Below are 12167 nucleotides of genomic sequence, written 5' to 3' on the forward strand. Positions count from 1 at the left end.
TGGAGCGCAGGCATGCGAAGAAATGTTGCGTCAGTGGAATCGGTACATTAGCAAACAGGTAGAGGAACTTGGGCAGCACAATCATTTTTACTAATGCAATTCTACCAGCCAAGGAGAGGGGAAGTTTGGACCAGATCGCGACTTTGCCCTCTAGCCAGGTAACCGCTCTGCCAAAGTTAAGGTTCCAGATCTCCTAGAACTTCCTGCTAATCCAAACGCCCAGGTATTTAACTTTATCTGCTTCCCATCTGAGGGGGTAGTCCGAGGGTACTTCCGCTGTGTTGTCAGTAAGAGGGAATACGACCGACTACGACCAGTTTATGGAAATGCCAAACTTAACCCCCAAGCTTAAGAAATTCGCGCAGCAGCAGATTGAGGTTCCCATTGGCACTATTGACATATAGAGTTACATCATCTGCATATAGGGAGATGAGTAGGCTGCGGGTGCTCAATGCAATGCCCCTGGCTGTGTGATGTTGCCTAATCCTAGCAGCCAGCGGCTCCATAGCGATGGCGAACAGGAGGGGGGACAGCGGACAGCCCTGCCTAGTCCCTCTGGAAATCAGAAATGGGTCAGAAGTCATGCCGTTTATCCTTATCCTGGCTCTGGGGGCGGTATAGAGTAAGCGAATCAGATTAAAAACAGTGGACTGAATCCCATGCGCTCCAGGATGGTAAACAAGAACGACCACTCAAGGGAGTCAAAGGCTTTTGTGGTGTCGAGAAACACCACAGCCGCCTGTGTGTCCGGATGTAGGTAGTGTAATGTCGAGAAAACCGTACGTAGATTGTGTGTGGCAGAGCGGCCCGGTATGAAACCCGACTGGTCCGGAAGGGCCACAATCGGGAGTAGAGGCTGGAGGCGGTCTGCTATGATCTTGGCGTAGATTTTAACATCCACATTAATTAATGATAGGGGCCGATAAGAGTCCATGCATTTGTCATCTTTATCAGGTTTCAGCAGTGTTATAATTAGGGCTTCCCTCAACGAGTCTGGCAATATCCTTACCTCCTGTGCGTCCACAAACACGGCGTGTAAGCGAGGAGCTAGCTCTTCTGCATAAGTTTTGTAAAAAGCTGCTGTGAGTCCATCCGGACCTGGCGCTTTATTTAGTGGTAGTGCTTTGATGGTGGTCGCAATCTCTTGCACAGTCACGGGGCAGTCCATATAGTGCCTGTGCGCGTTGTTAAACCACACCAGCGCAATAGATTCCAAAAAGGCCTCGAAGGTTTCCTGTGGTGCATTATGTGTGGATTTGTATAGTGTAGCATAGTAAGTGGCGAAGGACTGCAGTATTTCCCGCTGGTCTGTCAATGTCTCCCCCGTGTTACCAATTATAGTGTGTACCCGTGACCCCCCAGTTGGACCTTAATTTAGTTTTGACCTTCTTAATATGCGCCGTCTTCAAGCCTTGTCACTGTTGCACTCTGATCGTCTTGACCCTGAGATGTTATTTTTCTTGATGTCGTCTCTTCTTATGGCAATCATTTCAAGCAATCCTGCCCGTAACCGGCAAGCGTTGCCGGTGCAGCTTCTGGACTCCACCATTACTCTTACAAATTGCTGCTCAGAACCTGTGCGTCCTTTTTTCTGAAACTGGTGTCTCCTTTCTGTGTGGGGCAGCGTAGGAAGGTAGGATCCTTCTGCATGGTTACCCCCACGTTTTGTCTGGTGCTAAGCTGTTTTTGACTAGTCTGACTGGGTGTGCAGGAGGGAGATTGGGAGGGCGACAGGAGTGTAGAACCAGTTTTCACCGTGGAAGAGCTAAAAACGGCGATCCAAGTTCTCACCCCCAATAAAGCACCAGGACCTGATGGAACACCCCCAGATCTGTATAGAAGCAATATAGATCTCTGGGCACCAATTTTAACAATGGTCCTTAATGCAGCCATTAGGTCTCGCCTACCACGTTCTTGGTCCACCGCACTGATTGTGCCTATTTTTAAGAAAGGGAGCAGAGAAGATCCTAAATGCTATAGGCCAATTTCTCTAATCGATGTCTCTGCGAAAATATTAGGGCGGGTGATTTTGAATCGATTAATGGACTGGACGGAGGAACATCATACCATAGCGGATACCCAGTACGGCTTCAGAATGGGCAGATGTACTAGTGATCAGTGTTTGAACCTGTATTTGTCAACGGCCAAATACACCAAAACTAGTAGTGGCACAGTTTTTATGGGGTTCATGGACTTGGCTGCCGCTTTTGACAATGTTAACTGAAGCAAACTATGGGCCATGATGTTTAATATGGGAATGGAGGTGGAGCTCATAAACATCTTAAAAGAGCTCCACTGGAACACTACGGCCGGGGTGCGTTTCAACACAGAGGGGGGGGTGAACTGAGCCTTTCCCCTGTTCAGGAGGCGTAAGGCAAGGATGCATCCTTGCGCCTTTTCTCTTTTCATTATATATCAATGGTCTAGAAAGTAACCTCACTTCCCTTGCCCTGGACTGCCCGAGAGTAGGGTCGCGTCAGATCCCAGTACTATTATATGCGTACGACGCGGTCCTCTTGGCCCTTACACCGAACAGCCTACAACATCTGGTGAATGGCTTTGTGAAGTTTATGGCCGACCTGGATCTGTCGGTAAATTTAAAAAAATCATTTGTGTGGCCGGCAAGAAACCAGCCAAGAAGCCTATGTTTAAAAAAGGGACACACACGTTGGAAACAGTTAAGACCTTCCCCTATCTGGGCCTCTTGCTGGACGGCGATATGCATTTTAAACCATTGGTGGAGGAACATTGCTCCAAACTGGTGTCTTCTAATGGGGCAATTCTAAGTTTTGAGCACAGACTGGGTCGCTGGTGCCAGGAACAAATAAGGACCCTGTACAGATTAGTTACTATGCCAAAGGCACTATATGGTGCAGAGGTGTGGGGATTCAGGGACGTGAAAAAGCTGCAAATCGAAGAAGACCAGTTTCTTCGTAGAATTCTCAAAACCCCACCTTCCACCGCTGCTGATATTGCCCATTCAGAACTGGGGACCCAATATATCTCGGATCAAGTGAAGATTAGGCCAATTATGGCATGGAACAAAATATGGACTAACCCAGAGGCTGAACTGAGCAGGGAAATAGTCAAAGACTGCTTGCAAAGGGACAATGTAATGCAAATCCCCTGGTTAAAATATGTTAAAAATACTCTGATAAATATTGACCAGTCTAATGTGTTTTTCGACCTGTCGCAAATTACGAACAATTGTAAATTTACTATAAAGAAATTGCTTCTAGAAAAGTTTGAAACATCCAGAGCAAATGCGGCAAAAGCCAAGACGTCAGTAATTGCAAATAGGTTAGTAACCAATGGGCTGGGCATGGAGCCTTATTTGTTCCTGATGCATAACCAACAGGCGAGATTTTTAATGTGTCGTTTTAGGCTCAATCTTTTACCTAATGTTCTAGCCTATCCATCTGGTTTTACCACAACGATTGAGCAGAAGGGTGCCTGTGGCTGCGACAATAGGTCTCCACAGGACACCCCTCACTTTGTACTTTTATGTTCATTTTATCAACTCCCTAGGCGCCGATTCCTGGTCCACATCCTTAGAAAACAGAAATTACGTCATGCGAAAGCAGCCCTGCTATACTTACAGAAAGCAAATTATATGTATACCCTGTGTGCGATCTCAAGTTTTTTAAAAGTAGCGGTTAGACTGAGAAACACAAGAACTTGATCGAACTGTGAACTTGAACTCCGGTCTACCCTTTTATATGTTCTGCTGCTGGTGCTTAATTGTATCCAATTGTTTTTAAATACTGCTGTAAAGTTCAGAAATGGAATTGAATGATACTGTAGGGGTAAATGTATTGTTACTATGTATTTTTATGATGATTTTTAATTGTCGAAATAAAAACGAACTGAACTGAACTGACTAGTCTGACTGGGATCCTGCTAATCAAGACCCCAGTCTCTCGGCTTTCTCCCTTAAATTGTTAAGTTCAGTACTTGGGTGCTTCCCAGATTGGATACTAAGGTACTCTCATCAGTCCCCAGTATCTGCTACTGAGGTACCCGGGGCATAGGTACCCCATAGGTCCCCCATGGCCTGAAGCATGTATTATGCCACCCATGGGAGACTATTCAAACTGGAACTACAGGCCTGACGTTGCAGCCTGGGTAAGCTGGTGCTTGCACCTCTTACTAAAGATATAGGTTTCCTACATCTAAGGTCACTGCACTTAAAACCTATAAGTCACCCCTATTGCAGACCTTTGCAATCCTGAAGGTAGGTGCTTGGTTGTAAGTGTGAGTGTTCCTCTGCATGAGCAGGATGCCCCTACCGCCTACGGAGCCCTTTCACCCGGGTTGTAAGTGAAGCAGCCATATACCATATAGAGGGAGGGGCACTGCCTAATCACACGATGACATCTCGAAACGACTGCAACAAATCCTATCATGTTTGGAATCAAACATGTTAGAATCATATCTCTACGCTGTTTGATTAGTATGATTCCAAGCACTAGAAGGGCCCTCCGTTAGGCTCTCCATGGCCCCAGTACCAGTCGTATAGACCCGGCAGCACAACATGGCTGCTGCTGACGAGTAACACAATTCTGCCCTCCTGCTGCTGAGCCAAACTCGAGCTGGGAAAGTCAGAACACTAGGTATCCTGTCACAGTAAGGTGTGACCTCTCCCAGACAGGATTTAGTGTATTCGGGCAGGGTGGGTGCACTTGCTAGCGGATGTATGATTAAAAAACTACCATTTAAACAGCGAGTGCCTAAACCACGAGGCTAAACAGCGACCAAAGCCCAACCACTACATATTGTACAACGACTTACTAAACCACAAAAATTAATGTATTACCACATCACCCTAATCTACCACTGCGTTCAAAACAACACAAGATTGAAACAAGAAAAAAAAGTTTTTAAATTAATCAACACTTTGTATTGAAAACTATTTATAGTAAGGAAACTTTAAATTTACTATCAAATAATCATTTTTGGTAAATACAGACAAATTTACAGAGACAGTTATGTACGTGAAAGAAACTATAATTTCATCATCTTTTTTCTCACAGACATTCACATAAAATAAACAGATTCAATGCCTTATTTTCATTTTTTTTATTGATTTAAATAAAACATTAAAAAAACTCCAACCACCTTTTTCTGACCACTTCAACTGTGAAATGAACACTGAAATTTAATTAAATGAAATTTGAACTGTGAACAGTCGCATTAAGCACAGTTCAGAATCGCATCATTGAAAAAGAATCCTACAGTGCCATCTACTGGCCTAACAAGGTTAATTTATACAAAGTCTCTTATAACGACAGCGTAATTAAAATAAGAAAATGCATAAATAATTCAAAAAAAATTGTAACTTTTTTATTTAATTATTGACACTTGTCTCTGGTTTAGGAGATTGTGGTTGTGGTTCAGGTACAGGTCGTTGTTTGGGAGTTGTTGTTAAGCTCACTCGTTGTTAGGGATTCGTTATTAAGGTCGTTTCCCCTTGCCAGCTCCACGCAGTCTGTATGAGGGGCACATTTGGTGTCTCCATGCATAGTCCAGTTCAAAGCAGCTTAGGGAACTATTGGATCCCACTCTGGTGTGAAACTCAACAAAGGACATGGGAGTATCCTCCTTACTTTCTAGACCCAGGGACGGTCCCCTGATTCGTCCAAAAACTTTCCTTAAGGTACTTTAGGGTCTATCTGTGGCTGGGTCCCTAGATTCGGCACGGCACACAATTCAATTCAGACACCAGTTGAACTTCTACCGTCTGGGCACGCTGGACCTCATTTGGGCACAACTTCATCCCCCTTTCAATCTGATGCATCATCTATGTCTGTGCACCATACAGGAACCTTCCAAGGCCTGTGGGCACCGAGACACTTGAAGGAATCTCCCTTGAAGGTAAGGAGTCTCTTCCCTTTATCTGCAGGCACCACAACCAAGCTGACCGGGTCTGCTGATCCTGAGCTCCTACAGACTCCGAAAGGTTCAACAACACAGGTGGTGGTTCTCCACAGCTCTAGACGCCTGCCCTGCCTTCTCACTAAGTTTGAGGCCGCAGGAACCTAACCCCTGTGCACTGCGATAACTTGCCGTTGCCAAGGCTCGTTTGCGTCATTTGTGGGACAGCTCATGCGCTGCTCCTGGTCTTTCTCAACATCGTCTAAGAATTTAGATAACATTGTTGGATGAATCTTTGTGCTCTGCGGTCAGGTATCAAGTGTAAGTTGACACATGTTAAGTGCTTAGAGGGCATGGAATTACACATTTTCCCCTTGCTGTGTGATGGCAAGTACTTCCTGAGGACATTTTGCCACCTGTTTGGCAGCAGGCTGTGGGATGAGACTATTGCTTACTTAATTCTGGCAAAAAACCTGAGTAAACCTACAAAAGATGTCAGTACCTCACATGTAGTTCAGCACTGTTGTCCTTTGCCCCACTGCTTGTCTCCAACACGTCATCGTCCCAAGTATGCAGGTGCCGCCACTGTCCACTTCAGTACTCTTATTACGGCCACCACACCACGGCAGATATATGTAACGTGTGCGCCCCTCCTCAAGCTCCCCAATGCAAGGTTCCTAGGTCGAGTAATCGAATATGATCAAGTCCACCCACACAGCAGTCATGCATGTTTGTGAAGGCTTTCTAAGACCCAGAATGCAACACAGAGGGGGCTCTCTGATCTGGAAGTGCATACCAGGTGCACCTTCCTTTGGCTGAGCGTGTCTGCTTACTCAGCTGCTAAGGATGGGCGGGCCCTTCTGCCCTCCTCCCTCTTAATAAATTGTTCTGCCAGTCCCCTGCTACCACGCTGCCTGGTCTTTCTCTTCATACTAGCCACGTGGGCTATGAATGCTGCAGTTGTTTGTGTAACTTATGTGTGTAGAAGTTGTGCTTGAAGTGTATGTGTTACATGTGGCTCTGACCACCCTGGAAACCATTTTGTTCTCCTTATCCAAAGTGGTACCTAAGATGGAGGGTAGGGAAAGCCCACACAGACATGTGAGTGACAGAGCTACTTCTGAAGTCCTTTGTAGTGGAGCAGACTGTAGAGTGTGGAGAAACAAAAGAGGGGTTCTTTTTAATTATGGGGAAGTTCTTGTGCCCCTCACTGCTCCATCCTTCTATGTAATGACTCCTGACTTGGGCCGATTCTTCATCGTTTGAGCCATTATCGTGGGTTCTTCCTGATTGGGGACGCCCAAACCGACCCACCTGAGGACAAAGATTTACGATGGTATATCACCAAAAAAGAGCAAGAGGGGAGAAATACTTGCACATCCTCCCTGTATATAACACAAATCCACAAATAATCAGATGGTTCAGTATTGGTAATCACAACATCCAAGTTCTCTACCAAACCAGGTGTTTGTTGAGTGAAGGAGACTCACACACATTGTAGTGGCATGCTTCATCTTAGCAACCTCTACCCACCCTGATAAGAGAATACGAAGGGAGTGAACTCAGCCTCTTTTAGCGGGAGATCCTTACTGAATATAAGAGGGATGCAGAAATGACCTTGAGGTAGATGCAAACCATTCCTTCTATTGCGCGTACCAAAGGTAAGATTCAATTATAAGAGTACGGATGCATAGAGAGTATTAAGACTCAAATATCCTTGCGAGTGCCAACATGTTTCAGCCTGCGTAGATGGCCCGGGCGGCACAGGATTTAATCAGATCTGCGAAGGATCCCTAGCTAGATAGTGTGTACATACAACAATACACCCGTATATAAAACTTGTATTCAAAAAGACTGCCTACCTTATTTAAGGTTGGGAAACTAGAACGCATAAAGATGTGGTGGGCCAGGTATTGGGGGATATATGTATCTGCAGCATAAACCTGCACTATTCATGTGTTGCAAAGCGCAGGAGTTGTTGTGGATTTACTTGTTGTGACAACCTATAGGAGCTACGAATCATTGTACCAGTGGTGGACTGGAGTCTGTCTCTGAGGAGCATCCCATGAAGCCAGATCCCTCGCGAGCAGCAGCACCTCGCGCCGCCTCTACAGGCCTGGCATTTGTGCTATCGACACTTCTTTTACCGGAGTGTGCGCTTGATGGGAGACCGCAGTGATTTCGGCTGGGCTGGGGCAGAGTGAAGATGGCTGGGCTGGTGCAGAGTCAAGGTGCTCACTGGTCATCGGGCTGTCTGAGGTTGCACAGAGAGGCATCTTCTGCATCAACACGACAGTCACAAGTGAGAGCAGTGGGGAGAGGCAGGGAGGCATCATTTAGCATCATTGGGAAGGGGGAATCACGCCCACAGGACCCCACGAACTCTACCCACAGAATCCCACAGGAGTAGGGCTTATGTCCACTTTGCACTAGACAACCACTGGACACCAGCATTACAGGAGCAGCCCAGACCATCTCCCAAGAAGGCATGATTATTGGATGAGATATCTGGTGCTGTTTTAAGTGGCCTCTGATGAATATGTACAGCATCGTGTTGTATGTTACACGTAAAGTACCTTTTCTTGGGTAAGACTCGCATAGCTGAACATTGCTATACTGAACGCCAGCCACTGGATGTTCGATTGAGTCTCCAGACCCACACCTCCTCCCCTACCCTGAGGGTCCAGTGATAATGGGGTGCAGGTGGCGCTCAGTGTTTTGGTTTGGTGAAGGTGCCACATGTCTCCAGTGGGGCGAGGTCTCGTTGTAACTGTCTGAGCGCATTAACCTTTGCCTGATCTGGGCCTTCCAAAAAAATCCCATCACCTTCCAACAAGCCTCTTGTTCAGCTGTGAACCCACCTGGAAGCAAAACGATCAGGGAGAGACTGCGTCCGCGGTAGACACCGAGGGGGAAAGGCAGCCAGGAGCAATCTGGCCTGCCCTGCTGTATCTGGGACAGTGGACTCTTGTTTCTAAGTATCATCCCCCATTTCCTTCTTTGAGACTCCCTCTGGACTATAAGCTCGTTCTTCTTGCCGTGTGCCTACAATCCTCACGTAACCTTTCATGCTCTTCCACTGACTTCTGGTCCGATGCCTAGAGCCTACTACCCACTATGCGCAGCGGCAGCACTGAGTGAGCTGCTTGTGTGCCTTGTGCAGACCACTGTATCCGGAAGCCTCCGTCCTCACTCCCTGTCTTAACCAGTCATTTCTTCTCTACTTCTAAATCTTTTCCCATCTCTCTTCTCTCCATCTTTAAGGTGTCCTAAACCATTTGTATGAACAGAACGTATCTCCCCATCTCCCCTAAACCATTCACCACCACGAACATACACCATCTCACCATCACCACCACACCGTTGTCAGTCACACTCCTTATCTCAAGTGTTTATGTTTACCTCCTTCACACCAATGTGGTCCTGGTGAGCCCTTCAGAAGGGGAGACTGGGAAAAGAGGAAGGCCCTGCAGAGGACGAGAAGGGGTGTCAGCCCCTGTTGAGATGAAAAGGAAGGAGCTTCGCCCCTGTACTTGGGAAACGTGGGAGAAAGACAACATCCCCTGAAGAATTATAGGCCAGAAGAGAACAGGTTGTTTGCATCCTCCTTGGAGTAAAAAAGGTTATCCTATTCCTACATGAGGATGACAGCTACTTCTTAATTCTGTGGATAGGCCATCTGTGAACTAACGCTAATTTTTTATGAGGTTGAGTAAGAATTATCATAAATTGCTTAGTGATGTAAATAAATTTCAACTTACAGCTTTTGAGGTTATCTCTTCTCATCTGAATGAGGACATATATATTCTGTACAGGCACAAGTTATTCGGTTGTGACTCTCGTTGTAAATAGCAGTGTGTTTTGTATTTAGTGAGCGGTTAGCAGTGGGCTTCATGTGATCAGCCAGGGAATCTTCTCCTTTACAGAGCTGGGTGCATGGCATTTCCAGGGGGGGGGGGGGGTTGTCTTTTAAAGGGTCTTGCACATGCACCTCTAGCTGTTTGTTTCATGAGCTCTTCCAGGAGTGCCTCTTTTTTACAAAGTTGATGACACGTTAAGGTCTTGGTGGCCTTTATGTTGTCAAGCCAGAGAGTTTCTCTTTCAATAAGCTGTTGCTCTTCATGTGAATTCACAGTGCTTGTCTTCTGCAGGTCGGTATGTACCTCCCATTCTTATGCTGCTATATGTGACCTCACAAGGAGTCTTCTTTTTCAGAGCGTGGACCCCCGATGTTCTCAAACCGCTGTCGCAGGCAGCTTTGGCAGTGATCGAGCGGAGATGGTCTCCTACTCTGCAGCAGGGGTGCAGCCTGGAGATGGCAGGGGTAGATTCTTCATCGGTGGAGAGGAGGAGACCTCTGAGGTGAACACCAGCACCAGCAGCAAGATACAGGAGCAGAGCACAGAGGACGAGCTAGATGGCACCTTTCATTCCAGCTCCCGGAGCTCAGAGACCGATGGGGCCAAGAGCCGGGAGCCCAGGACACATGTGGCGTCTGTCAGCCAGAAGGACTCCAGTTGCTGCAGTCTCACTGGCAGTTACCGGTACGGAACGCCTAGAGGGGCAACCCCTCCCTGTGCTCCCCCAGAGGCCAAGGAAGAGGACGAGACCTGGCATCTAAGTCCACGTGAGTAAGTGAGAATGAGGAGTGGGGATAAGGTGTAACTGACTGCGGGCCTTGTGCTGAGCTGTGAAAGGGGGGGGGGCACCTGGTGTTAGGTTGATGGAAGTGTGTATACCAATCACAGGGGCAGGGATGACCCATCAGTCTCACTCTGTACTAGAGCAGAGATTGTAGGTTGCATCCGAGACGGTGTCTATACAAAAAGAGCTGCATATTAAAAAGAGCAGCAACACCTAGAGGACTTGTCGAAGCATTTGAGCCCCCACATAAAGAGATGCTGCCATGAGCCTCTCATTTTCTGATTGACTCTTCAAACTGCAGATTTCTCACCTTTAGAATATTCCCCAGGCGACAGACTGGATCTTTACTTTTTCACAACAGTGCTCCTGCATGGCTCTAGCTGGTGCCATGCGGCTCTGCGTTGGCCTTGTTCTGCCTCAGAAGTGATGGAATGGAGCTGCATATAAGCGCCACACCTGTGCATTGATGTCCGTTCCTTTCTTTCTAAGCCATTGAACACAGATCAGGAGCACCCCTTCTTTTGTTGCATTGGTTGACCCAATGGATGTGTGTAGCTTAAGCCCATATTGTACATACAGCATGTCTTGCAGGCAGCGCATGCGCGCTGCCTAGGCTTGACATAAAAAGATAGTCAGTGTTAGCTGAAAACAATATCAACTGCCCACAACAGTATTGAATGCCACACTTCAGTTAGAAAGGCCAAATCAGAAAGTAATTACCCCAGAGGATCAATTAATAACAGTTTTTGAAAAAGCTATTTAACTAGCTGCTCAGCTGCGGAGAAAGAGAAAGCGCTGTTTTCTTGAGGACTGTTGTATTGATGGTACTAGGCTATAATTGGATATTTTGTGTTGACTATTTTGAAGGACTAATGCAAACTCCTCACCTCAGATCGGGACAGACTTGTTAAGGCATTCATCACCACCAAAAGACTCCAGTAGGTCCTCTGAGGCTGTTTGTGTGACTCCCACATCCTCTCGTCCCAGCTACCACGAGTCCTTCTGGATCTATTGGCCACTTGGCATTCTACCAGAATCTTTTGCCACAAGCACGTTTGTTCATTAGAATCCATTGACACTTTAATTTGAATCCTTTAAAATGTTCTTCAGTGTTCTTAAAAGACGTGAAGTTACTCTTGAAGTCAAAGACGTCTGTGTCTGGCTGTGCGTCAGTAATCACCGTACTTTCAAGTGTATCCGTATGGTGTCTCGTTGTAAAACTGAGATAGATATGCTCATTGTATTGTAATGCAGTATGTATATAGCACTAACTACCCCTGTTTTGGGGTGCTGACAGCGCTTGCCTACAGGAGTAGCTCGCTAAACTGTGTAGAGTGGATGTAGGATAGGATGTTGTCTTTGTTTTGACCCTATGTAGGGAGTGTTTCCATGCATTTAAGTTCTTGCAGGGGGTTTGTGAATGTTCAGAAATGAAATGGCACACAACAGGTAATCGTTGAGTCAAAAGAAATGTTAATTGTGGTTGGTGCGACTGGATCAGAGAAAACCCTAACCTCTGAAAACAAGGGTGGAAAAAATTCCTGCCTTGTAGTAAATTATAAGCAAAGTCCGATGCACACAACAAAGTATGTGTGATGTGATTGATCACAAACACGTAGCAAGGATGGAGTCGTACAAATGTGTTCTTA

At 46.4% G+C, this 12167-nt stretch overlaps 1 protein-coding gene across 2 annotated transcripts in view; it reads left to right on the top strand.

Annotated features, from left to right (window-relative positions):
• The window catches only part of STK11IP (serine/threonine kinase 11 interacting protein), a 367631-nt gene that overhangs the window by 260812 nt on the left and 94652 nt on the right, over nt 1-12167 (top strand). For both annotated transcript variants that reach the window (XR_015308314.1, XM_086954340.1), the window contains exon 19: nt 10090-10501. Coding sequence is in view for 1 of the 2 variants with exons in the window: in XM_086954340.1 (XP_086810466.1) it covers nt 10090-10501 (412 nt within the window). In the remaining variant the exon portion in view is untranslated. The remainder of the gene's footprint in view (nt 1-10089; nt 10502-12167) is intronic.

This window comes from Lissotriton vulgaris, chromosome 2_1 (assembly GCF_964263255.1).
Source record: "Lissotriton vulgaris chromosome 2_1, aLisVul1.2, whole genome shotgun sequence".
Lineage (NCBI taxonomy): Eukaryota > Metazoa > Chordata > Amphibia > Caudata > Salamandridae > Lissotriton > Lissotriton vulgaris.